Source organism: Salvelinus fontinalis, chromosome 1, assembly GCF_029448725.1.
Source record: "Salvelinus fontinalis isolate EN_2023a chromosome 1, ASM2944872v1, whole genome shotgun sequence".
NCBI lineage: Eukaryota > Metazoa > Chordata > Actinopteri > Salmoniformes > Salmonidae > Salvelinus > Salvelinus fontinalis.
Window position 1 is genome coordinate 60,902,184 of NC_074665.1, and position 22,285 is coordinate 60,924,468.

The following is a 22,285-nucleotide window of genomic DNA, read 5'->3' on the forward strand; positions in this document are numbered from 1 at the left end:
TTGACAACATTGTAGCTTTTTCTCCCTTCAAGTTTTTTTTTACCCTGCTCTCTCTTTTAAAACAAACTTTATATGGGCATAGCATTTCTACAGTTCTGTGTGAATTCAATTAGCTAATCAAATTTGAAAAGCTCTTTATTTTCGTTTTTTTCTGTAAAGTATAGGAATTATTTCAACACAGACTGTTTTATTGGATAGCGGGAAAAATATTTAGAGAATCCGTTAGCTGAGCCAAAGCTGCCAAGCATAGGCTTGATGTGACAGAGAGACTTCATGTCTGGTCTCAGAGTAATGTGGGAACCAATGTGACAGGACTGGAGTACCAAATGTTCCTGAATGGGAAAGCACAACAGTGTCCAAATGTGTTTTGTGCATCCCTCAAGAATGAATGAAGCAAGCCGATGATTTACAATGAAACGTTTATTTACAAAATGCCTGGTTTAACAAAAAAGTTTGCATCAAATAGAATAACAAAAAAAGAAGGGCCTGCATTAAAAACACAATTAGACACAGGGGCAAGAACATTTAGGCCACAATTTGGTAATGAGTAGTAGTCCCAAGGAGTCAATGAACTCCCAGATCGTGGATTGTCTGGTCTTCTCGAAAAATAACCCAAGTGACCGATACCAGGCCTTCACTACGCTGTTGGTCTTCCAGATGTCTTGTTGGACAACATCGTGGTAGTTACACATTTCTAGAATAATAATATATCAACTTGTTAGACATTTTATTATTTGTCCCATTGTCATCAATGCTATGGCCTAATAATTAATAACACAAAAACAACATCAAAAAATATCATCTTAGCCTAATATGCCTAGGCTACTGTTTTTAACATTATACCCATGTTCAATTCTGGGGCTTTTCTCCAGTGCAAATCCACGTGTTCTCAAAGTTCTCCAGAAAGGTGGACAGCTCCGGTACCTAAAAGAATGCAGATTCCTTCAGCTCCTTGAAACACTTCACCACGTCAGCCAGCAGAACAAATGCGAGTGTGTAGAACATCTTGACTAGGTGGGTCGCAGGCTCTTCAGCACTTGGAACGCACAAGAATATGTGTTGCAGCAACATGTTTGCTAAAAAATATAAATATAATATTAGATGGCATGTTCAATTCAAGGTGTTTTGCACTATTTTGTAAATGGACACTTTACTAAACTGAAGCAATCATTTAAATGTAGTCCTAGTTTTATTTCATGTGTAGGCCTATGGCAGCACAAATCTGAATATAGACCTACAACAATAAAACACGTTTAAACAGGCATACAATATAATATAAAAAAACATTTATAATTAGGCTATATAAATTGTTGGTACATACCTCAGACTTATCCGTCATAACAATATAGGCTGCTGCATAAACCATTGACTCCATCATGCAGGTGGGGGGCATCCTTTCTGTGCATCCTGTGAATGGTGTGTACCTCCTGGCACAAAGATGGGATCTTCTTGAATGATACATCTGCAAACAAATGCTTGCATGCCCGACAGAATTCTAAGTTGGGTTTCGTTGTGAAGATAAGAAATCTGTCCTGGTCCACTGTCGTGCTGGAAGAAATGGTGTTCACGGCCTTGTTCACGCGTGGTGCTATGATAGAGCTCAGGTATGATTGACCAGGTTGCAGAGGGTTGCCGGTTCAGACAGCGTCGGGTCTCCCCCATCTGTGACTCCCGCCTCAAGGATGACAGGGTCGGGAAGAGTTCTAGGTTCAGCCACGTCGTTACCTGCTGCCATGCCATGGCTCTCAGGGATGCTTTCAGACAGTATCGGCGGCGCCTGCTTCTTCTTTTGCCGGTGATTCTGTAGGTCTACACACTTTTTTACATTGTGTACAGGGTTGTTTCTGACAGACTCAGACAACTGATGACTCCAAAACGCGGTGTCTGCTTTCCTCGGTCTCTAGATTCCTCTTCTTCGGGATACTCAACTCCCATTTACTGTCATGTTCCACACCTGTTGACCTGTCACCGTTCCATCCGGGTCATAGTTGTGTTCTCCTGACACGTTGGATATATTGGTCCCCTAGTCAGTGAAGACCATGAGACCATGGCACTTGTGAGAATTATTTTGATACACATGCAGTATGAATTGTTTTTTGTTCCATTTTGTAGATGTAGCCGTCATGTTCAATCCTGCTTTCCGGTATTGAGAGGGTCACTGCTTCAAGTGAATTGAAATGGAAAGCTCTACTCGTTTTGGGTGCCGGTACGGATGGATAGGTCAGAGAGTCTGCTCTTTTTCTATCGATTGGTTAAATGACAGTTGAGTAGTAGTAGTAGCTTGTTCTTGGAAGGATAGCTGTTGAGGAAAGGAGTGGCCTATTTGTACAAAAAAATATAATGTTTATACACTGCTCAAAAACATAAAGGGAACACTTAAACAACACAATGTAACTCCAAGTCAATCACACTTCTGTGAAATCAAACTGTCCACTTAGGAAGCAACACTGATTGACAATAAATTTCACATGCTGTTGTGCAAATGGAATAGACAAAAGGTGGAAATTATAGGCAATTAGCAAGACACCCCCAAAAAAGGAGTGATTCTGCAGGTGGTGACCACAGACAACTTCTCAGTTCCTATGCTTCCTGGCTGATGTTTTGGTCACTTTTGAATGCTGGCGGTGCTCTCACTCTAGTGGTAGCATGAGACGGAGTCTACAACCCACACAAGTGGCTCAGGTAGTGCAGTTCATCCAGGATGGCACATCAATGCGAGTTGTGGCAAAAAGGTTTGCTGTGTCTGTCAGCGTAGTGTCCAGAGCATGGAGGCGCTACCAGGAGACAGGCCAGTACATCAGGAGACGTGGAGGAGGCCGTAGGAGGGCAACAACCCAGCAGCAGGACTGCTACCTCCGCCTTTGTGCCAGGAGGTGCACTGCCAGAGCCCTGCAAAATGACCTCCAGCAGGCCACAAATGTGCATGAACTGCACTACCTGAGCCACTTGTGTGGGTTGTAGACTCCGTCTCATGCTACCACTAGAGTGAGAGCACCGCCAGCATTCAAAAGTGACCAAAACATCAGCCAGGAAGCATAGGAACTGAGAAGTGGTCTGTGGTCACCACCTGCAGAATCACTCCTTTTTTGGGGGTGTCTTGCTAATTGCCTATAATTTCCACCTTTTGTCTATTCCATTTGCACAACAGCATGTGAAATTTATTGTCAATCAGTGTTGCTTCCTAAGTGGACAGTTTGATTTCACAGAAGTGTGAATGACTTGGAGTTACATTGTGTTGTTTAAGTGTTCCCTTTATTTTTTTGAGCAGTGTATATTAATTTTTTTACCAACTAGGCTATTTGCAAGTCTATTGTTGGACTATCAAGGTCCTTCCAAAACGATGTGTTAATAGCTCTGACAGTTTTTGCAGTTTCTGTGTCTTTGCACAAACAAAAAGGATAATTTCAAACAGGATAGTTTGTGCATGAATAAGACTCATTATAGCGGCATATAGGCCGACATTTGCATTCAACAGTAAGGCCATAAGCCTAAAGTTTGGAATGTCTGGAGTTTTAATCATGACTGCATTTTTCTACACTCATTTGGTAATTAGTATTGTTTTCATCTGAAAGGACTGTAGCTGTACCAAGCTTGGGTCTTCTAGTTTTTAATAAAAAACACAATCTTTGTGTGTGTGTGTGCCTGTGCTTAAAATGAGATTAGTCCATGGAAGATAAGTGTTCTCAGTCAACTTACCTGGTAAAATAACGGTAAAATAAATAAATAAATAAATAAATAAGTCAGAGATAAAATTCTGTAACGTGTGTGTCTCTGTGTTTTTTCAGAGTGTCTGTGTGTGTGCATACTGTACCTGTCCTGAGTGCTCTGAGTGGTATGATTCTATGAGCCGTGGTCTGGGAGCTGTTGTGTTCCACCACAGTAAACCGTAGGAAGGCCAGGTCAGCCATGAGTAGGGGGAAGTGGAAGCTCTGGTTCCAAATGGGGTTCAGGGGGTTACGGTGGATGGGTTTGGTGCGGAAGTGGCACCCGTCTGCCTGCATGCCCATGATGTCTACCTCGATGTAGGGATTGCCTGCTGTGGTCCCTGGGCATACATTCTGACCAGAGATGATCTGGAAGGAATGGAAAGAGACAGAGAGAAGGAGGGAGGGCGGTAGTGTAAAGGCAGTCATTGTTGTTCTCCCCCTTAGACGAGAAGGAGCATGGATAGGACCAAGATGCGGATTGAGGGAAATAAGCCATCTTTTAATGAAAAAACAGCAAACAAGACACTACAAACTACAAAACAACAAACGTGACTAACCTTCAACTGTCCTGTAAGGACACAGGAACAAACACCCACAAAACACCAGTGAAACCCTGGCTGCCTTTGTATGACTCTCAATTAGAGACAAACAATACACACCTGTCTCTAATTGAGAATCATACCAGGCCGAACACAAAACCCCACATAGAAATACAAACATAGACAAACCCACCCAACTCACGCCCTGACCAACTAAAATGAATACAAAACAAAGGAAAACAGGTCAGGAACGTGACAGAACCCCCCCCTTAAGGTGCGAACTCCGGGCGCACCAGCACAAAGTCTAGGGGAGGGTCTGGGTGGGCGTCTGTCCACGGTGGCGGCTCTGGCGGTGGACGAGGTCCCCACCCCACCATAATCAATCCCCGCTTCTTTATCCCCCTCCCAATGACCACCCTCCCACTAACCCCACCTAAATGAAGGGGCAGCACCGGGATAAGGGGCAGCACCGGGATAAGGGGCAGCACCGGGACAAGGGGCAGCACCGGGACAAGGGGCAACACCGGGATAAGGGGCAGCACCGGGACAAGGAGCAGCACCGGGACAAGGGGCAGCACCGGGACAAGGAGCAGCACCGGGACAAGGGGCAGCACCGGGACAAGGGGCAGCACCGGGACAAGGGGCAGCACCGGGACAAGGGGCAGCACCGGGATAAGGGGCAGCAGGTCCTGGCTGAGGGACTCCGGCAGGTCCTGGCTGAGGGACTCCGGCAGGTCCGGGCTGAGTGGCAGCTCCGGACTGTAGGGCAGCTCCGGACTGTAGGGCAGCTCCGGACTGTAGGGCAGCTCCGGACTGTACGGCAGCTCCGGACTGTCGGACGTCTCTGGCAGCTCCTGACTGGCGGGCGTCTCTGGCAGCTCCTGACTGGCGGGCGTCTCTGGCAGCTCCTGACTGGCGGGCGTCTCTGGCAGCTCCTGACTGGCGGGCGTCTCTGGCAGCTCCTGACTGGCGGGCGTCTCTGGCAGCTCCTGACTGACGGGCGTCTCTGGCAGCTCCTGACTGGCGGGCGTCTCTGGCAGCTCCTGACTGGCGGGCGTCTCTGGCAGCTCCTGACTGGCGGGCGTCTCTGGCAGCTCCTGACTGGCGGGCGTCTCTGGCAGCTCCTGACTGACGGACGGCTCTAGCGGCTCCTGACTGACGGACGGCTCTACTGGCTCGGGACAGACGGGCGGCTCTAATGGCTCGTGGCAGACGGATGACTCAGATGGCGCTGGGCAGACAGATGGCTCAGACGGCGCTGGGCAGACAGATGGCTCAGACGGCGCTGGGCAGACAGATGGCTCAGACGGCGCTGGGCAGACAGATGGCTCAGACGGCGCTGGGCAGACAGATGGCTCAGACGGCGCTGGGCAGACAGATGGCTCAGACGGCGCTGGGCAGACAGATGGCTCAGACGGCGCTGGGCAGACAGATGGCTCAGACGGCGCTGGGCAGACAGATGGCTCAGACGGAGCTGGGCAGACGGGCCGTTCAGGCACCGCTGGGCAGACGGCAGACTCTGGCCGGCTGAGACGCACTATAGGCCTGGTGCGTGGTACCGGAACTGGAGGTACCGGGCTGAGGGCACGCACCTCAGGGCGAGTGCGGGGAACAGGAACAGGGCACACTGGACTCTCGTGGCGCACTCTAGGCCTGGTGCGTGGTACCGGAACTGGAGGTACCGGGCTGAGGGCACGCACCTCAGGGCGAGTGCGGGGAGAAGGAACAGTGCGTCCAGGGCTCTGGAGACGCACAGGAGGCTTGGTGCGTGGTGCCGGAACTGGAGGCACCGGGCTGGAGACACGCACCATAGGGAGAGTACGTGGAAGAGGAACAGGGCTCTGGAGATGCACTGGAAGCCTGGTGCGTGGTGTAGGCACTGGTGGTACTGAGCTGGGGTGGGAAGGTGGCGCCGGATATACCGGACCGTGAAGGAGGACACGTGCTCTTGAGCACCGAGCCTCCCCAACCTTACCAGGTTGAATGGACCCCGTAGCCCTGCCAGTGCGGCGAGGCGGAACAGCCCGCACTGGGCCATGCAGGCGAACCGGGGACACCACCTGCAAGGCTGGTGCCATGCACGCCGGCCCGAGGAGACGTACTGGAGGCCAGACACGTTGGGCCGGCCTCATGGCATCCGGCTCGATGCCCAACCCAGCCCTCCCAGTGCGGCAAGGTGGAATAGCCCGCACTGGGCCAAGCACGCGCACTGGGGACACCGTGCGCTTCACCGCACAACACGGTGTCTGACCAGCACGACGCCCTCTCACTCCACGGCAAGCCCGGGGAGTTGGCTCAGGTATCCAACCCGGCTTCGCCACACTCCCCTTTAGCCCCCCCCCAAGAAATTCTTGGGTGAGCCTCTCGGGCTTCCAGCCTCTCATACGTGCTGCCTCCTCAATCCACCGCTCCTGGGCTGTGGCTGCCTTCTTCACCTCCCGAGAGCGGCGATTCTCTCCAACCCTTCCCCAGGGTCCTTTTCCGTCCATGATCTCCCAAGACCATTCCTCCTGTGTCCAGTGCCTTAGTTCTTTTTCTCTCTCCTCAATCCGCTTGGTCCTGTTGTGGTGGGTGTTTCTGTAAAGGCAGTCATTGTTGTTCTCCCCCTTAGACGAGAAGGAGCATGGATAGGACCAAGATGCGGATTGAGGGAAATAAGCCATCTTTTAATGAAAAAACAGCAAACAAGACACTACAAACTACAAAACAACAAACGTGACTAACCTTCAACTGTCCTGTAAGGACACAGGAACAAACACCCACAAAACACCAGTGAAACCCTGGCTGCCTTTGTATGACTCTCAATTAGAGACAAACAATACACACCTGTCTCTAATTGAGAATCATACCAGGCCGAACACAAAACCCCACATTGAAATACAAACATAGACAAACCCACCCAACTCACGCCCTGACCAACTAAAATGAATACAAAACAAAGGAAAACAGGTCAGGAACGTGACAGGTAGAGAGAGACGGAGACCGAGAGAAAGATGTCAATAAAAAAACTGCATTATATTAACTGAACAAAATAGGAAACCAGTTGACACTGCTGCTTTCGCAGATCTCTAGCTACTTGTTGTATACTACTGTTATCATGTGATTGTATATTGAGTGGGCAAAACATTATGAACACCTGCTCTTTCTATGACACGGACCAGGTGAAAGCTATGGTCCCTTATTGAAGTCACCTGTTAGATCCACTTCAATCAGTGTAGATGAAGGGGTGGAAATAGGTTAAAGAAGGATTTTTAAACCTTGAGACAATTGAGACATGGATTGTGTATGTGTGCCATTAAGAGCGTGAATGGGCAAAACAAAAGATTGAAGTGCTTTTGAACGGCTTATGGTAGTAGATGCCAGACGCAGCGGTTTGAGTGTGTCAAGAACTGCAAAGCTGTTGGGTATTTCACACTCAACAGTTTCCCATGTGTATCAAGAATGGTTCACCGCCCAAAGGACATCCAGCCAACTTGACACAACTGTGGGAAGCACTGGAGTCAACATAGGCCAGCATTCCTGTTGAAAGTTTTCGACACCTTGTAGAGTCCATGCCCCGACAAATTGTGGCGGTTTTGACGGCATAAGGGGTTGCAACTTAATATTAGGAAGGTGTTCCTAATGCTTTGTACGCTCAGTATATGTACAGTGCATTCAGATAGTATTCAGACCCCTTGACTTTTTCCACATTTTGCTACATTACAGCCTTCTAAAATGTATTACATTGTATTTTTCCCCCTCATCAATCTACACACAATAATCCATAACGACAAAGGAAAAACTGAAATATCACATTTACATAAGTATTCAGACCCTTTACTCAGTACTTTGTTGAAGCACCTTTTACAGCCTTGAGTCTTCTTGGGTATGACACTACAAGCTTGGCACATCTGTATTTGGGGAGTTTCTCCAATTCTTCTCTGCAGATCCTCTCAAGCGCTGTCAGGTTGGATGGGGAGCGTTGCTGCACAGCTATTTTCAGGTCTCTCCAGAGATGTATGATCGGTTTCAAGTCTGGGCTCTGTCTGGGAAACTCAAGGACATTCAGAGACTTGTCCCAAAGCCACTCCTGCGTTGTGTTGTCTGTGTGCTTAGGGTCATTGTCCTGTTGGAAGGTGAACCTTCACCCCAGTCTGAGGCCCTGAATGCTCTGGAGCAGGTTTTCATCAAGGATCTCTCTGTACTTTTCTCTGTTCATCTTTCCCTCGATCCTGACTAGTCTCCCAGTCCCAGCCGCTAAAACCATCCCCACAGCATGATGCTGCCACCACCATGTTTCACCATAGGGATGGTGCCAGGTTTCCTCCAGACGTGACGCTTCGAATTCAGACCAAAGAGTTCAATCTTGGGTTTCATCAGACCAGAGAATCTTGTTTCTCATGGTCTGCGAGTCTTTAGGTGCCTTTTGGCAAACTCCAAGTTGTCATGTGGCTTTTACTGAGGAGTGGCTTCCATCTGGCCACTCTACCATAAAGGCCTGATTGGTGGAGTGCTGCAGAGATGGTTGTCCTTCTGGATCGTTCTCCCATCTCCACAGAGGAACTCTGGAGCTCTGTCAGAGTGACCATCAGGTTCTTGGTCACCTCCCTGACCAAGGCCCTCCTCCCCCGATTGCTCAGTTTGGCCGGGCAGCAAGCTCTAGGAATAGTCTTGGTGCTTCCAAACTTCTTCCATTTAAGAATGATGGAGGCCACTGTCTTCTTGGGAACCTTCAATGCTGTAGAAATGTTTTGGTACCCTTCCCCAGATCTGTGCCTCGACACAATCCTGTCTCGGAGCTCTATGGACAATTCCTTTGACCTCATGGCTTGGTTTTTGCTCTGTGGACCTTATATAGACAAGTGTGTACCTTTCCAAATCATGTCCAATCAATTGAGTTTGACACAGGTGGACTCCAATCAAATTGTAAAAACATCTCAAGGATGATCAATGGAAACAGGATCCACCTGAGCTCAATTCGAGTCTCATCGCAAAGGGTCTGAATACTTATGTAAATAAGGTATTTCTGTTTTTTATTTTTAATACATTTGCAAAAAATGTCTAAAAACCTGTTTCGCTTTTTCATTATGAGGTATTGTGTGTAGCTTGATGAGGGGGGAAAAAACAATTCAATCCATTTTAGAATAAGGCTGTAACGTAAACAAAATGTGTAAAAAGTCAAGAGGTCTGAACACTTTCTGAATGCACTGTATACATCCAACTATTACTGCTATATACTCACAGTGAGAGAGAACAAGGCGGGGCTCATGCCCTCTGGGTCTCTGTCAAGGGGGCAGAAGTGTCTGTAGAGTGGGCAGCTGGCATCCCACAGGACCGGGGGCTTCAGTACATACCCACAACCCCCGTTAGGCTCAAACATTGCCGCGTTCAGCTGCAGGGGCAGGTCTGTCAGGGAAGGAGAGAGAGAGAGAGAGAAATATGGTCACTTTCAGAAAGACTCAAAAAGAGGTTTGTGCTCCAACAACTAGAATTTCAGACAGACAATGACATTTTCAAGAAGAACGTTGTCGACTTGTGCTCCATTCAATTGGCTTCCCTGATTCAACTTCTGAAATAGTGAATTTGCCAAACCCCTTGTCCCTTTGTACTTTCAACTGAATGCAGACAGCGCCAACTCATTCTGTCAGTAGGTCTAACATGGTTTGCTAGAATGAAGCTAGCCAAATGAATTTCCCACTTTAGGCATAATAAAGCAAACTTGATTTAGTTGACGACTCCTAGCGTCTAGCTCACCATCGGTCTGGTAGTTGAGAGCGACCAGCTGTATTCCATGCAGCCAGAAGAGTAGGGGACTGGGGTTGGTGGAGTCGATACGTGTGGCTGCCGGGTAGGTCCGCAGGAGCTGGGCGCTGGTGTGTTGGATCAGCTTCCGGGAGTAGCGGCGACACAGGCGCTTGGCAGCGTTCTCATTGACCGAGGAGACGTGATAGCATTTTGGGGTGCGGATGAGGGAGCTGAGGGAGGCATTACAGGTGTAGGGAGGGGAGGTGGGTGATTCTTCCCAGTTGGGACAGGGGCCCTCTGATGCTGCTCCTTCAGATTTAGGGGAAAGGGTTATGAGAGACGTGTATTAGAGGTATGCGTTTGTGTGTGTGTGTGAGACACACTGACCGCAAAGGGTTTAACTTTCAAGTATATCCAAAAGATGTCTAGCCTGTCTAGGAAATAGTAGCAGACCCTTAGCCTTGAGTTAGAACTCTGTGAGTATTGGGCCCATCTGGGTCACAGATAGATAGTCATGGGGCAGAGAAGAGTAGCCTACCTCGCCCTGGGGTGCGCATCACTGTCGATGGGTCCCCTGGAAGACCTTTCCCTGGGGGATTCCCAAAGATGGACCTCCTGCACTTTCCTCTAGAAGAAATAACTTCTTTTCTCTCTTTTCTCTCCCTGGGAGTCTCAGATGGAGTAGGGGTGGATAGACCTGGGACACACACACACAGAAGTCATCCAAATGTGAAAATAGTGAATACCTTTGCAAAGGGGTCTCACAAGTAAGACAAATGCTTCAGAGTTATTATATAGGCCTATACCTACAATTATATCAAAAGACTGGAAACAAACCTATTTACAAGAATTGTATAGTTTGTTTACAGAAGAGGATGTAATGTAAGGAACTACCTGGGAATTTGACAGCTTGACAGTAGATCACCAGATCTGAGAGCTCCTGGGCTATCTGGCGTCCTTCCTTCTTGCTTTGAGGCAGCTTGAATTCTTCCTCCAACTCCTTGCCAAATACCTGTGTGTGTGTGTGTGTGTGTGTGTGTGTGTGTGTGTGTGTGTGCGTGCGTGCGTGCGTGCGTGCGTGCGTGCGTGTGTGTATAAAAATACAAAAGAGACAACTATTTCAGACAAATACCAATAATATCAATCCATGTCAAATGTGTGTTTTTAAATGTTTAACCCCATGTTTCATGCTGTGATGAATCAAACATTAAGGTACAAACTGGTTAATTAGCTTTTTTGTTTCTGGATTTACTGGATCCAACCTAATGTGACGAATGGAGATAGAGGACAAACTCACCTTTCCTTTGTTGTGAGTTGCACTCTCACATTTCTTCATCTTCTTGGGGACTTCGTCACTGTGTTCGGTCTGTAACTTCTCCCCCGATGAAGACTTTCCCTCCGGTCTATCCTCCAAGATATTATCTGTATCAACGTAGACATTCCCAGCCAAATACATTATTATTGCAGTCTAAACAAAAACACGCACTCATTCAGTATAATCTAATTTGATGTTTTCGGTGACAAAGAACTATGTAACATTCAAACGTTTGGCCCAAAACTATTGGCTTTCAAGCAATCTCTTGTCTTTGACCCACTTGGTAATCAAATTGAGTGTCAGTGGATACTCATTTAGTAGATAAGAATCTTTTGAATATCACAACCCCCTTGTGCCATGGACACAGGCACAGCCAGTGTACCAGAGCACTGCACAAATCTATTCAGCAACCGGACAACAAGCATGCGGTGGGATTAGCTCATCTTAAGTGATTCATTTGATTACTTGTATTACCTTCTGGGACATAAGAAGCAGGAGATAAAGTGGGGACGTCAGCTGCAGAGGAAGAGTGAGTAGGGGGTCACAGGATGAGGAGAAGAATTGGGATAATTAAAAGTATGCTGTCTGAGGGTATTATGAGGGTGTTACGACCCAAATGGCTTTTGACTATAAACTGGCAGACACTGGGATGCTATTGATGGTGTGATCATACCATCAGATAGTGATTCGTACTCATAGTCGTATTCATCCTCATACTCTTCTTCATCTTCTTCCTCATTGTGGATGGTTGGGAAGGGAGGAGGCATCACACTACTGGCCTGAGCATGCATCTGTGCCAACTGGTGAGCCTGTATCAGGAAGAGTTATTTAGGACAATCTTAGTTCATTCTAATTACGTATCAGTGTACCATCATTTTAGGTACATACAGTACAGCACATTATATAGATAAAGGACTGGATCAGTAACTGTTAAGACAACTTTTGTTTAGTGTGTTCATTATCAGTGGCCTTGCTTTCTGTTTGAGGATGTCCACCGGCGTCTGGTGAGCTTTCAGCTTCTTGTTCTTGAGGAGGATTTTCCCCCTCAGTTGCCATGGTGATGGCAACAGCGGGTCATCCGAGAAATCACTCTCAAACAGGAACTTTGTCACAAGCTTATCCCCAAACACAGTCTGTTGAAGGACAACACATAAACACACCATCAGAGGATTAATCTGTTTATGGAAGGGAAGACGGATCAATTATGATTGACTTATTAAAGGCAATGTATATGTTCCTGTTCACTAACTCTATACCTAACCCCCTCTAACCCTAACCTTACCCCCTTTAACACTACCCTCACCCCCTCTAACACTAACCTCACCCTCTCTAACCTTAACCTCACCCCCTCTAACCCTAACCTTACCCCCTCTAACCCTAACCTTACCCCCTCCAACCCTCACCCCCTCTAACCCTAACATTACCCCCTCTAACCGTAACCTTACCCCCTCTAACCCTAACCTTACCCCCTCTAACACTAACCTTACCCCCTCTAACACTATCCTCACCCCCTCTAACCGTAACCTTACCCCCTCTAACCCTAACCTTACCCCCTCTAACACTAACCTCACCCCCTCTAACACTATCCTCACCCCCTCTAACCCTAACCTCACCCCCTCTAACCCTAACCTCACCCCCTCTAACCCTAACCTCACCCCCTCTAGCCCTAACCCCACCCCCTCTAACCCTAACCTCACCCCATCTAACCCTAACCTCACCCCCTCTAACCCTAACCCCCCTAACCCTAACCTCACCCCCTCTAACCCTAACCCTAACCTCACCCCCTCTAACCCTAACCTTACCCCCTCTAACCCTAACCCCCCTAACCCTAACCTCACCCCCTCTAACCCTAACCCTAACCTCACCCCCTCTAACCCTAACCCCACCCCCTCTAACCCTAACCACAGCCCCTCTAACCCTAACATCACCCCCTCTAACCCTAACCTTCATTTATTTTTTATCTCCCACCTGAATATCCACTTTCTTGAGTAAAACACCAACAAGCATGAGAGCCCATTTAACATCTCAACATTTCAACAATGAACTGGACAGAATAGTAAGTAGGCCTACTCACCTTGAAGATGTTGGCCATCTTGCGTTGCTGCGGCAGGGAGCAGTGATTCTCTATGGACAGCATCACAGGCAGGTCAGAGGTCACGAAGGCTGATCGGTTCACTGCTTCCACTACATCCTGCCGGAATGGGAGGAGGAACTGGATTACATGTGCGTCAGGTAGCCTAGCGGTTAGAGAGGCGAGCCAACAACTGGTGGGTCGCCAGTTTGAATCCCGGTTCTGACAGGAAAGATCTGGCGGGAAGTGAGCTGGCAAACCAAAATGTTGCTGCTATCAAATCCTAGATGCTGTTGTGCCCTTGAGCAAGGCACTTAACCCCCCACAACAACAGCCTCCCAGGTGCCCAGTGTGGCACCCTGCACCTCTCCAAAACGGGTCTATGTATGTGTGTGTCTTTCGGAGGGGTTGGATTATAAGCGAAAGTCAAATTTCGGTTGGACCTTGTGTGCAATTGCCCAATAAAGTGATCTTATCTTTTTGAGTTCAACTCAGCTCAAACCTGCTCAAACCAACTCAACTCTGTTCAATTCAACCCAACTGAATTCAACCCAGATCAATTCAACTTACCCAACCCAATTCAACTCAGCTCAATTCAACTCAACACACCTTGAAGGGTATGCGGGTAGTGAGGGTGTGTCCATGATAGATGATTGGCATGCCATCGTCTCCATCCCAACAGTCCAGTTCAACACTCCTGCATCCCTGCAGGAGCACCTGAGACAACAAGAAACCAAACAAACAATAATGTAGCGACCTTAGCATCACACCTAGAGACCTCTATTGCTTGGATCAAGAAGGTTTGGATCTCTTGCTGTAATTGGATAAGACGCAAGGACTCAGGCTCAAGCCCTGGTAGGGCTTCCCTCCAAATTTGCTACAGGAAAGAGGCTTTTCACTTACAGTTTATCAGCTTAACAGCTGTATTGCTGTAAACTCAATCGGTTTGAGTAAATAACATTACATGGAGTATTATCCCCATCATGGTAATACCGAGTGTTCTGATTCTCACCTGGCTGTACAGCTCCACAGATGACTCTCCCTTGAGTTGGTGGGCAGTAAGGTAGGTGTTGTGTGATGTAGCGATATAGTAGTAAGACAGAGGGTACTGGAGCTCTAACACATTCAGCTGAGACTCCTCCAGTTTGGAAGCAGAGTTGTCCTTGTCCATCAGATACCTTATAGCAGGGGAAAGCAAACCTAGGTTATTTCTGAATTGTGGTTCTTTTTGGCTCAGTTTGTAAGAGCATGGTGCTAGTAATGTCATGGTCATGGGTTCAATTCCTGCAGGGATCACAAACGCATACTAAAAATACTGACCGTGCAAATCCCTCAAAGGACATCCAGCCAATCTGACGCAAACTGGCAGACGGTTCAAATTTCTGGAATACACAACACATGTCTCTTACACTAATTCAGTGGAAGATTGTCTGACAAAAGACAAAGTAGAAAGTATACACACACACATGCATAGACACCGACAATGACACACACACACACACACCTGGATGATTCTTAGGACTTCATCATGCGAGTGGTTCTCTCCCTGACAATTGACCAGGAAGTCATTGAGGTGCATGATGGTCATGCCCAGAGCTCCCAGCGAGACACTCTCCACGCCAGTACTGTTTGTCACAATGCTAGCTGCAGCTATGGCATCTGAAATATGCTTCTGATTGTCTGACATGTGTCGCTTAATCCGGATGGAAAGGCCAAGATCCAGGCTGTTACGTGTCAGAAGGTCTAGTTTGGGGGAAAATACAAATACATATTTATAGACTTGACTTCAAAGCAAATATGAGTAGCTGAGTATGTTAGGGCACTTTAAGAGCTTTTCACACTGCACATTTTCTGAGCTTCCTGTGAGTTTGTAGTTTGAAGACTGTTATTTCTAGCCTGCTGTTATTTCTAGCCCGACCCCAGATCTGTTGTTGCTTTTCTCACCAACGCCAGTGGTCCGTAGCAAGCCAAACATTACTATACAACACATACAGATCTGGGACCAGGCTACATTACTCCTTTAGAATCTAAATGGAATTGACCCCAACTGGGCAGGTAACTCACCCAGGTCTGGCTGCAGTTCTGTGACTGTGTCGTCGATGCTGAGGTGAGTGTAGAGAGGAGACTCAGAGGCAGACTGACCACAGGGCACAGCATGGGCATCAAACACATCTTTCAGGTCCTTACGACTCCGGATACTACACAACAACATGGAAACATAATATGTAGGCCCCAATTCACTCAATTGTAGGTCATGCTAGTGAGCAAATCAAACACACTAATAAAAGCCTTATCTGGAAAGCCACAATCTGCCATTGATTAAATACTGGCTATATTTTACACTGGCAAATACACTGGGAAAATCATAAGGAATGTACCTTTAATCAACAGTTAATTTATTACACAATTTACAGCATAGATAGATACATGTTGAGTTAGAGCAGATTACCTGAAGGACTTAAAGAGCTCAATAAACTCAGTAAAGCTCATGGTGCCATCTGATACCATGAGGTTCTGGAAGCTCTTTGATTGGCTCTTACCCCGGCTAGGTAGTGTCTGATTGGGCCTATTACTGAAGCGAGAAGCCAATGAAAATACACATTAAAAGAGATGTTATGTGTACCGAATTCCAGCACAAACATCATCACACACAAATGAATGAAACATTAAGCATATACACACTCACACACTTAAGCAATAAGGCATGAGGGGGTGTGAAATATGGCCAATATATCACGCCTAAGGGCTGTTCTTATCCACGGCGCAACGTGGAGTGCCTGGACACAGCCCTTAGCCGTGGTATATTGGCCATATACCACAAACCCCAGAGGTGCCTTATTGCTATTATAAACTGGTTACAAACGTAATTAGAGCAGTAAAAATAAATGCTTTGTCATACCCGTGCTATATACCACGGCTGGCAGCCAATCAGCATTCAGGGCTCAAACCACCCAGTTTATAATGAAGAATATACCCCACTTTGTAGCACATTACCCCGGTTGAGCCTTCTGATTGGATGCTGAGGATGAGGAGGAGATGGAGGAGGAAGATGTGCTAATGACCATGGATCTACTGCTGGAGGGGGAGAGAGGTCCTGGGAAACCATAGGAGCTGTTGTCATCTTGGTCTTGGTCTTGATCCATGTTGTCTGTTGGGTCCGGTGCACTCCGCACTAAGATATCCCAACCACTCTTCACCTTATGTGAAACCATCTCATCATCTGTGGCATCCCCACTGTCCCCCTATCACCACACACAAACACACACACAAACTATTTAGTTATTTTATTGAAACTGACTCAACATGCTCTTCCAACCCAGCACCAGGAATTTGTGCAGGAGTTCTCTAATCTCTACTGAAAATGTGTTTTCTCACCCTAGTCACAGCCTTCTTTTTCTTTTTATTGGAGCTACCAGTCTTCTGATTGGAGGTCACAGTGAGATGGCTGCTCTTCTGAGCTCCAGACTTCTCCATGCTACCAGCACCCACACTCCATCTCCTGCCTCCAAACAGCTCGATGGCCTGGGCTAGTGTCGGACCCTCGTACCTGCCATCCTCCTAGAAGACAGAGGAACACTGTTGAAGTGCTCGAGTCACGATTTTGTCACGATTTTCATGACTGGTGACACCATTAGTGTCACCTGTAGTGACTCTGACTCAGACTGGAACACTATGGAATTGGGACTTAACTCTGACCTGAGGTTTAGTAACTTGACTCCATCACTACATCACAGTCCCTCACCTGATAGAGGTTGATGTACTTCCTACGGAGCCACTGCAGCCTTTGATCAGGGAACCTCCTCAACCTCCTGTGAGCAGCTAACAGGGCCTGCAGCCCAGAATACACCATCCTAGCTGTGTTTCTGGGGGCCACAAAGTGTAATAACCTGTTGTCTGTTGTATGGAGCCCATAGAGCAGAGTCACCCCACACTCCTCCAGGCTCAACCCACATGAGAGCTTGTTCTGCAGGCATACCGCCTGAATGTCAGCCCCTGGATGGCCCATGAAGACAGCTTTAGCCACGGAGAGATCCAGGAATCCATCCGCCAGGCCTTTCAGTATGGACTGCCCGCAGTACTGAGGCCTGCAGTGTGGGAGGGTCTGACCACCAGCCCCTGACCCGGTGGGGCTCCGAAGTTTGGATGAGTCAGGGACAGGGCTAGAACCAGGAAGGCCCCCACCACCACTGTGGAGCTTGGCCCAGGTGAGGACACAATTGTCAGGTTGGAGTCTGAGCAGGCAGCGAGCAGTGAGGTGGGAGTCCTGATCGTAATGGATCACAGTAGCGCCCTGCTGGAGGAAGTGCTGCACGTGGGGGTGGAGGGTAAGGATGTACCAGGGGATGAGCTCCGTACCATGGGCAAAGGCCTTCTGAGTCCTCTCACCACTACCCTGGAGGTCTGGGTCTTTGCCCTGTGATAGGTCAGATGGGTCACTCGCAGAGTCGGAGAGATCGCCCACGGTGAACCTGACCAATTACGGAGAAGAGGGTTTTCAGGAGAGGAAAATTACCCCCAAAAACATTCAAATGAATGCAGATTATATACAGTTAGACAACAACACAAATATTTCTAAAGAAGCTAAATGCAAAACAAATGATAATGCATTGACAATTATATTTAACACAATTAAATATTGAAATGAGGAGCCAACTTCACCTAGCTTGTATCAGATAGCAGATCAACATATCGTATGGTGTTGTGGTACCAGTGTTTCCAAATTTTATTGACACTCTCTAGCACAATCAAAGCCAAAATCCAGCACAATCCACTAAAAAGTTAGGTGCTTCCATTGTGAACACTTACTGGTTGCGGTAGCCGTCCATGAAGGAGTTTTTACGTGAACCAGGGATGCTCCCATCACCAGCCCCTCCGGACTCCTCCCCATCCTCAGACTCCATACTGCGGTTGCAGCTACGGATGGTCTGTAGGATGTTATTGACGGTTCCTTCCTTCTCTGGTTGGTTGAGCCCATCTGGCCCCGACCGTTGCAGGAAGTTGTCCTGTCCGTTGTAGTCAGAGAGAAACTATGAGAAAGAAGACATGGTGGCGTTTAAGATGGGAACAGTTACTAAAGTATATTCATGATGAGTCGGGTTGTGTGGAGATTCACTTTTGGCCTAAAGGGATGGACTTTGATAAGAAAAGGTCTAATGCAGTTGATATTTGGATAGAACTCACTAAGGCCTTAATTGGTCCACACACACGCAAACAGTTGTGAAGAAGGCATGACAGCGCCTCTTCCCCCTCAGGAGGTTGAAAGGATTTGGCATGGGCCCTCAAATGCTCAAAAAGTTCTACAGCTGCACCATCGAGAGTATCTTGACTGGCTGCATCACTGCTTGGTATGGAAACTGCACAGTCCTTGATTACATGGTGCTACAACGAGTGGTGTGGACAGCCCAGTACATCTCTGGGGCCCAGCTCCCTGGACCTCTATATCAGGCGGTTTGAAAGGAAATTGTTCAAGACTCCAGCCACCAAAGCCATAGACTGTTCTCTCTGCTTCCGCACGGTAAGCAGTACCGGAGCAACAAGTTTGACACCAACAGTCTCCTGAACAGCTTCTATTCCCAAGCCATAACACTGCTAAATAGCTAACATTTATTTTCCCACTGACTATGCACACTCACACACCCACTCTATCCACACTTTACACACTCACTCACACATACACGCACACACACACACATTTAATTTGCTCACACACACATAACACGCACACACGTTCATACTGACTCCACAGACAAGCGCACACACTCACATACAACCATCACACACGCTGCTGCTACTCTGTCTATAATATATCCTGATCCCTAGTCACCTTACCCCTACACATATCTACCCCTATACCACTCCAGTATCCCTGCACATTGTAAATATGGTATTGCCACTGACCCTGTATATAGCTTCTTACTTTCTCATGCTCTTCTTAATTCTATTTCTTGTGTTTTTGTTCTACTTTACTTTTTTTGATAGTACTAAAAATATTGATTGATTCCCCATTGTTGGGGAAGAGTTTGCAAGAAAGACATTTCACTATACTTGGGCACGTGACAATACAATTTGAAACGTTAAACTTGTTATTGAAATGTCTTGTAAGGAATATCACAGAAGGAAGTATGGGAAACAACAGGTGAAAACAGGTGCAGTGATGTCAATGCTCTAACTTGATCCTAGATATGTTTTTACTGTCTTGACAACTCCTATGGCCATTGTCATAACCCCCAAACAGATCTGGGACCAGGCAAAAAATGTATCATTCCTCACCTCCACAGAGTCCTGTGAGCTGAGGCGTGGTCTGAGGCTGATCAGGCTAGCTGCTCCATCCAGGGCCTCCCCTAGCTCTCTCAGAAAGACCCCACAGAAGGGCACTACCCTGCAGCCCGGGATGTGGAGGGCACGCGAGACCACCTTCCTGTACTCTGCAGACGTCTCGTGGTGCGCCATGGCATCCTTCAGAGCACGCATGGTCTCGATGTTCGACTGGTCCATGAACTGCCACATCTTAAGCACCTTGCGAGACCTGAAGGGTAGGATGGGGGAGATGCTGAGTGTGAATAGAGAGATGTAGAGTGTTCCCTTGAATAATTGGTTCTATCCTTGTTTCTACCTGAGTCCAGCCAGGAACTCCATGACGGTGTTATAGTTTCCCATGTTCCAACAGCACCTGGCCACATGGACCAGACATGAGAACACCTCTCTCTTCTCCTCCATAGAACCGGCTGTCATAATCATCCACGTCACCCAGGAGCTCACCTGGAAAATACAGTAACTGTAAGTGTAACAAACTGGGTGTGAATCCTGGGTTACCTTTGTGTAACAGGACTGTGTTAGCCTATTGAGCTAAAGCCAAGGCATTAGCTCTGGAAGCCAACACAAGTCTTCAGGGGCCTCATTTAAAACCGTTGCATAAATTTCACACTCAATTTCTGTATGCGCCATTTCTGAAAAGTCTGTGCACATACTATACATACAGTTGAAGTCGGAAGTTTACATACACTTAGATTGGAGTCATTAAAACTTGTTTTTCAACCACTACACAAATTTCTTGTTAACAAACTATAGTTTTGGCAAGTCGGTTAGGACATCTACTTTGTGCATGACACAAGTAAATTTTCCAACAATTGTTTACAGACAGATTATTTAACTTATAATTCACTGTATCACAATTCCAGTAGATCATAAGTTTACATACATTAAATTGACTGTGCCTTTAAACAGCTTGGAAAATTCCAGAAAATTATGTCATGGCTTTAAAAGCTTCTGATAGGCTAATTGACAACATTTGAGTCAATTGGAGGTGTACCTGTGGATGTATTTCAAGGCCTACCTTCAAACGCAGTGCCTCTTTGCTTGACATCATGGGAAAATCAAAATAAATCAGCCAAGACCTAAGAAAAAAAATTGTAGACCTCCACAAGTCTGGTTCATCCTTGGGAGCAATTTCCAAACGCCTGAAGGTACCACGTTCAACTGTACAAACAATAGTATGCAAGTATAAACACCATGGGACCATGCAACCGTCATACCGCTCAGGAAGGAGACGCGTTCTGTCTACTAGAGATGAACGTACTTTGGTGCGAAAAGTGCAAATCAATCCCAGAACAACAGTAAAGGACCTTGTGAAGTTGCTGGAGGAAACAGGTACAAAAGTATCTATATCCACAGTAAAGTGAGTCCTATATCGACATAACCTGAAAGGCCATACAGCAAGGAAGAAGCCACTGCTCCAAAACCACCATAAAAAGACAGACTACGGTTTGCAACTGCAGATGGGGACAAAGATCGTACTTTTTGGAGGAATGTCCAAAAATAGAACTGTTTGGCCATAATGACCATCGTTATGTTTGGAGGAAAAAGGGGGAGGCTTGCAAGCCGAAGAACACCATCCCAACCGTGAAGCACGGGTGTGGCAGCATCATGTTGTGGGGGTGCTTTGTTGCAGGAGGACTGGTGCATTTCACAAAATAGATGGCATCATGAGGCAGGGAAATGATGTGGATATATTGAAGCAACATCTCAAGACATCAGTCAGGAAGTTAAAGCTTGGTCGCAAATGGGTCTTCCAAATGGACAATGACCCCAAGCATTGTGGCAAAATGGCTTAAGGACAACAAAGTCAAGGTATTGGAGTGGCCATCACAAAGCCCTGACCTCAATCCAATAGAAAATGTGTGGGCAGAACTGAAAACGCATGTGTGAGCACGGAGGCCTACAAACCTGACTCAGTTACACCAGCTCTGTCAGGAGGAATGGGCCAAAATTCACCCAACTTATTGTGGGAAGCTTGTGGAAGGCTACCCGAAATGTTTGACCCAAGTTAAACAATTTTTAGGCAATGCTACCAAATACTAATTGAGTGCATGTAAACTTCTGACCCACTGGGAATGTGATGAAAGAAATAAAAGCTGAAATAAATCATTCTCTCTACTATTATTCTGACATTTCACATTCTTAAAATAAGGAGGTGATCCTAACTGACCTAAGACAGGGAATTATTACTAGGATTAAATGGCAGGAATTGTGAAAAACTGAGTTTAAACGTATTTGGCTAAGGTGTATGTAAACTTCTGACTTACTTCAATGTAAAATGTACCTATGTAAAAGCCTACTTCAATGTAAAATATCAGCTACTAATTTCAACTGTATACCGGTATTATAAACAGCACTGCCTATGATATTGCAAAACTTGAAATACATATAGACTATCTATATACTAGGCTATTAGGTCCAATTAGTGTCGATCATTGTCACGGATGGGCTATTGCAGCAGATGACCACACCAAGTTCCACTCCTGTCAGCTAAAAACAAGAAGATGCGGCTCCAGTGGGCCAACACTGGACAATTAAGGAGTGGAAAAACATTGCCTGGTCCGACAAATCCCGGATCCTGTTGAGTGATGCTGATGGCAGAGTCAGGATTTGA

At 46.9% G+C, this 22,285-nt stretch overlaps 1 protein-coding gene across 1 annotated transcript in view; it reads right to left on the minus strand.

The window, feature by feature from the left end:
* The window catches only part of LOC129859129 (1-phosphatidylinositol 4,5-bisphosphate phosphodiesterase epsilon-1-like), a 39,823-nt gene that overhangs the window by 3,268 nt on the left and 14,270 nt on the right, over nucleotides 1-22,285 (minus strand). Inside the window, exons 4-25 of the mRNA XM_055928520.1 lie at nucleotides 19,970-20,115; nucleotides 19,627-19,882; nucleotides 18,163-18,383; nucleotides 17,099-17,825; nucleotides 16,732-16,914; nucleotides 16,351-16,598; nucleotides 15,806-15,928; nucleotides 15,421-15,554; nucleotides 14,861-15,099; nucleotides 14,677-14,738; nucleotides 14,369-14,534; nucleotides 13,966-14,073; nucleotides 13,360-13,476; nucleotides 12,260-12,418; nucleotides 11,959-12,094; nucleotides 11,760-11,801; nucleotides 11,268-11,392; nucleotides 10,865-10,982; nucleotides 10,509-10,667; nucleotides 9,980-10,279; nucleotides 9,468-9,631; nucleotides 3,812-4,073 (exon numbers count right to left, since the gene is read on the minus strand). Coding sequence (XP_055784495.1) covers nucleotides 3,812-4,073; nucleotides 9,468-9,631; nucleotides 9,980-10,279; nucleotides 10,509-10,667; nucleotides 10,865-10,982; nucleotides 11,268-11,392; nucleotides 11,760-11,801; nucleotides 11,959-12,094; nucleotides 12,260-12,418; nucleotides 13,360-13,476; nucleotides 13,966-14,073; nucleotides 14,369-14,534; nucleotides 14,677-14,738; nucleotides 14,861-15,099; nucleotides 15,421-15,554; nucleotides 15,806-15,928; nucleotides 16,351-16,598; nucleotides 16,732-16,914; nucleotides 17,099-17,825; nucleotides 18,163-18,383; nucleotides 19,627-19,882; nucleotides 19,970-20,115 — 4,195 coding nt within the window. The remainder of the gene's footprint in view (nucleotides 1-3,811; nucleotides 4,074-9,467; nucleotides 9,632-9,979; nucleotides 10,280-10,508; nucleotides 10,668-10,864; nucleotides 10,983-11,267; nucleotides 11,393-11,759; nucleotides 11,802-11,958; nucleotides 12,095-12,259; nucleotides 12,419-13,359; nucleotides 13,477-13,965; nucleotides 14,074-14,368; nucleotides 14,535-14,676; nucleotides 14,739-14,860; nucleotides 15,100-15,420; nucleotides 15,555-15,805; nucleotides 15,929-16,350; nucleotides 16,599-16,731; nucleotides 16,915-17,098; nucleotides 17,826-18,162; nucleotides 18,384-19,626; nucleotides 19,883-19,969; nucleotides 20,116-22,285) is intronic.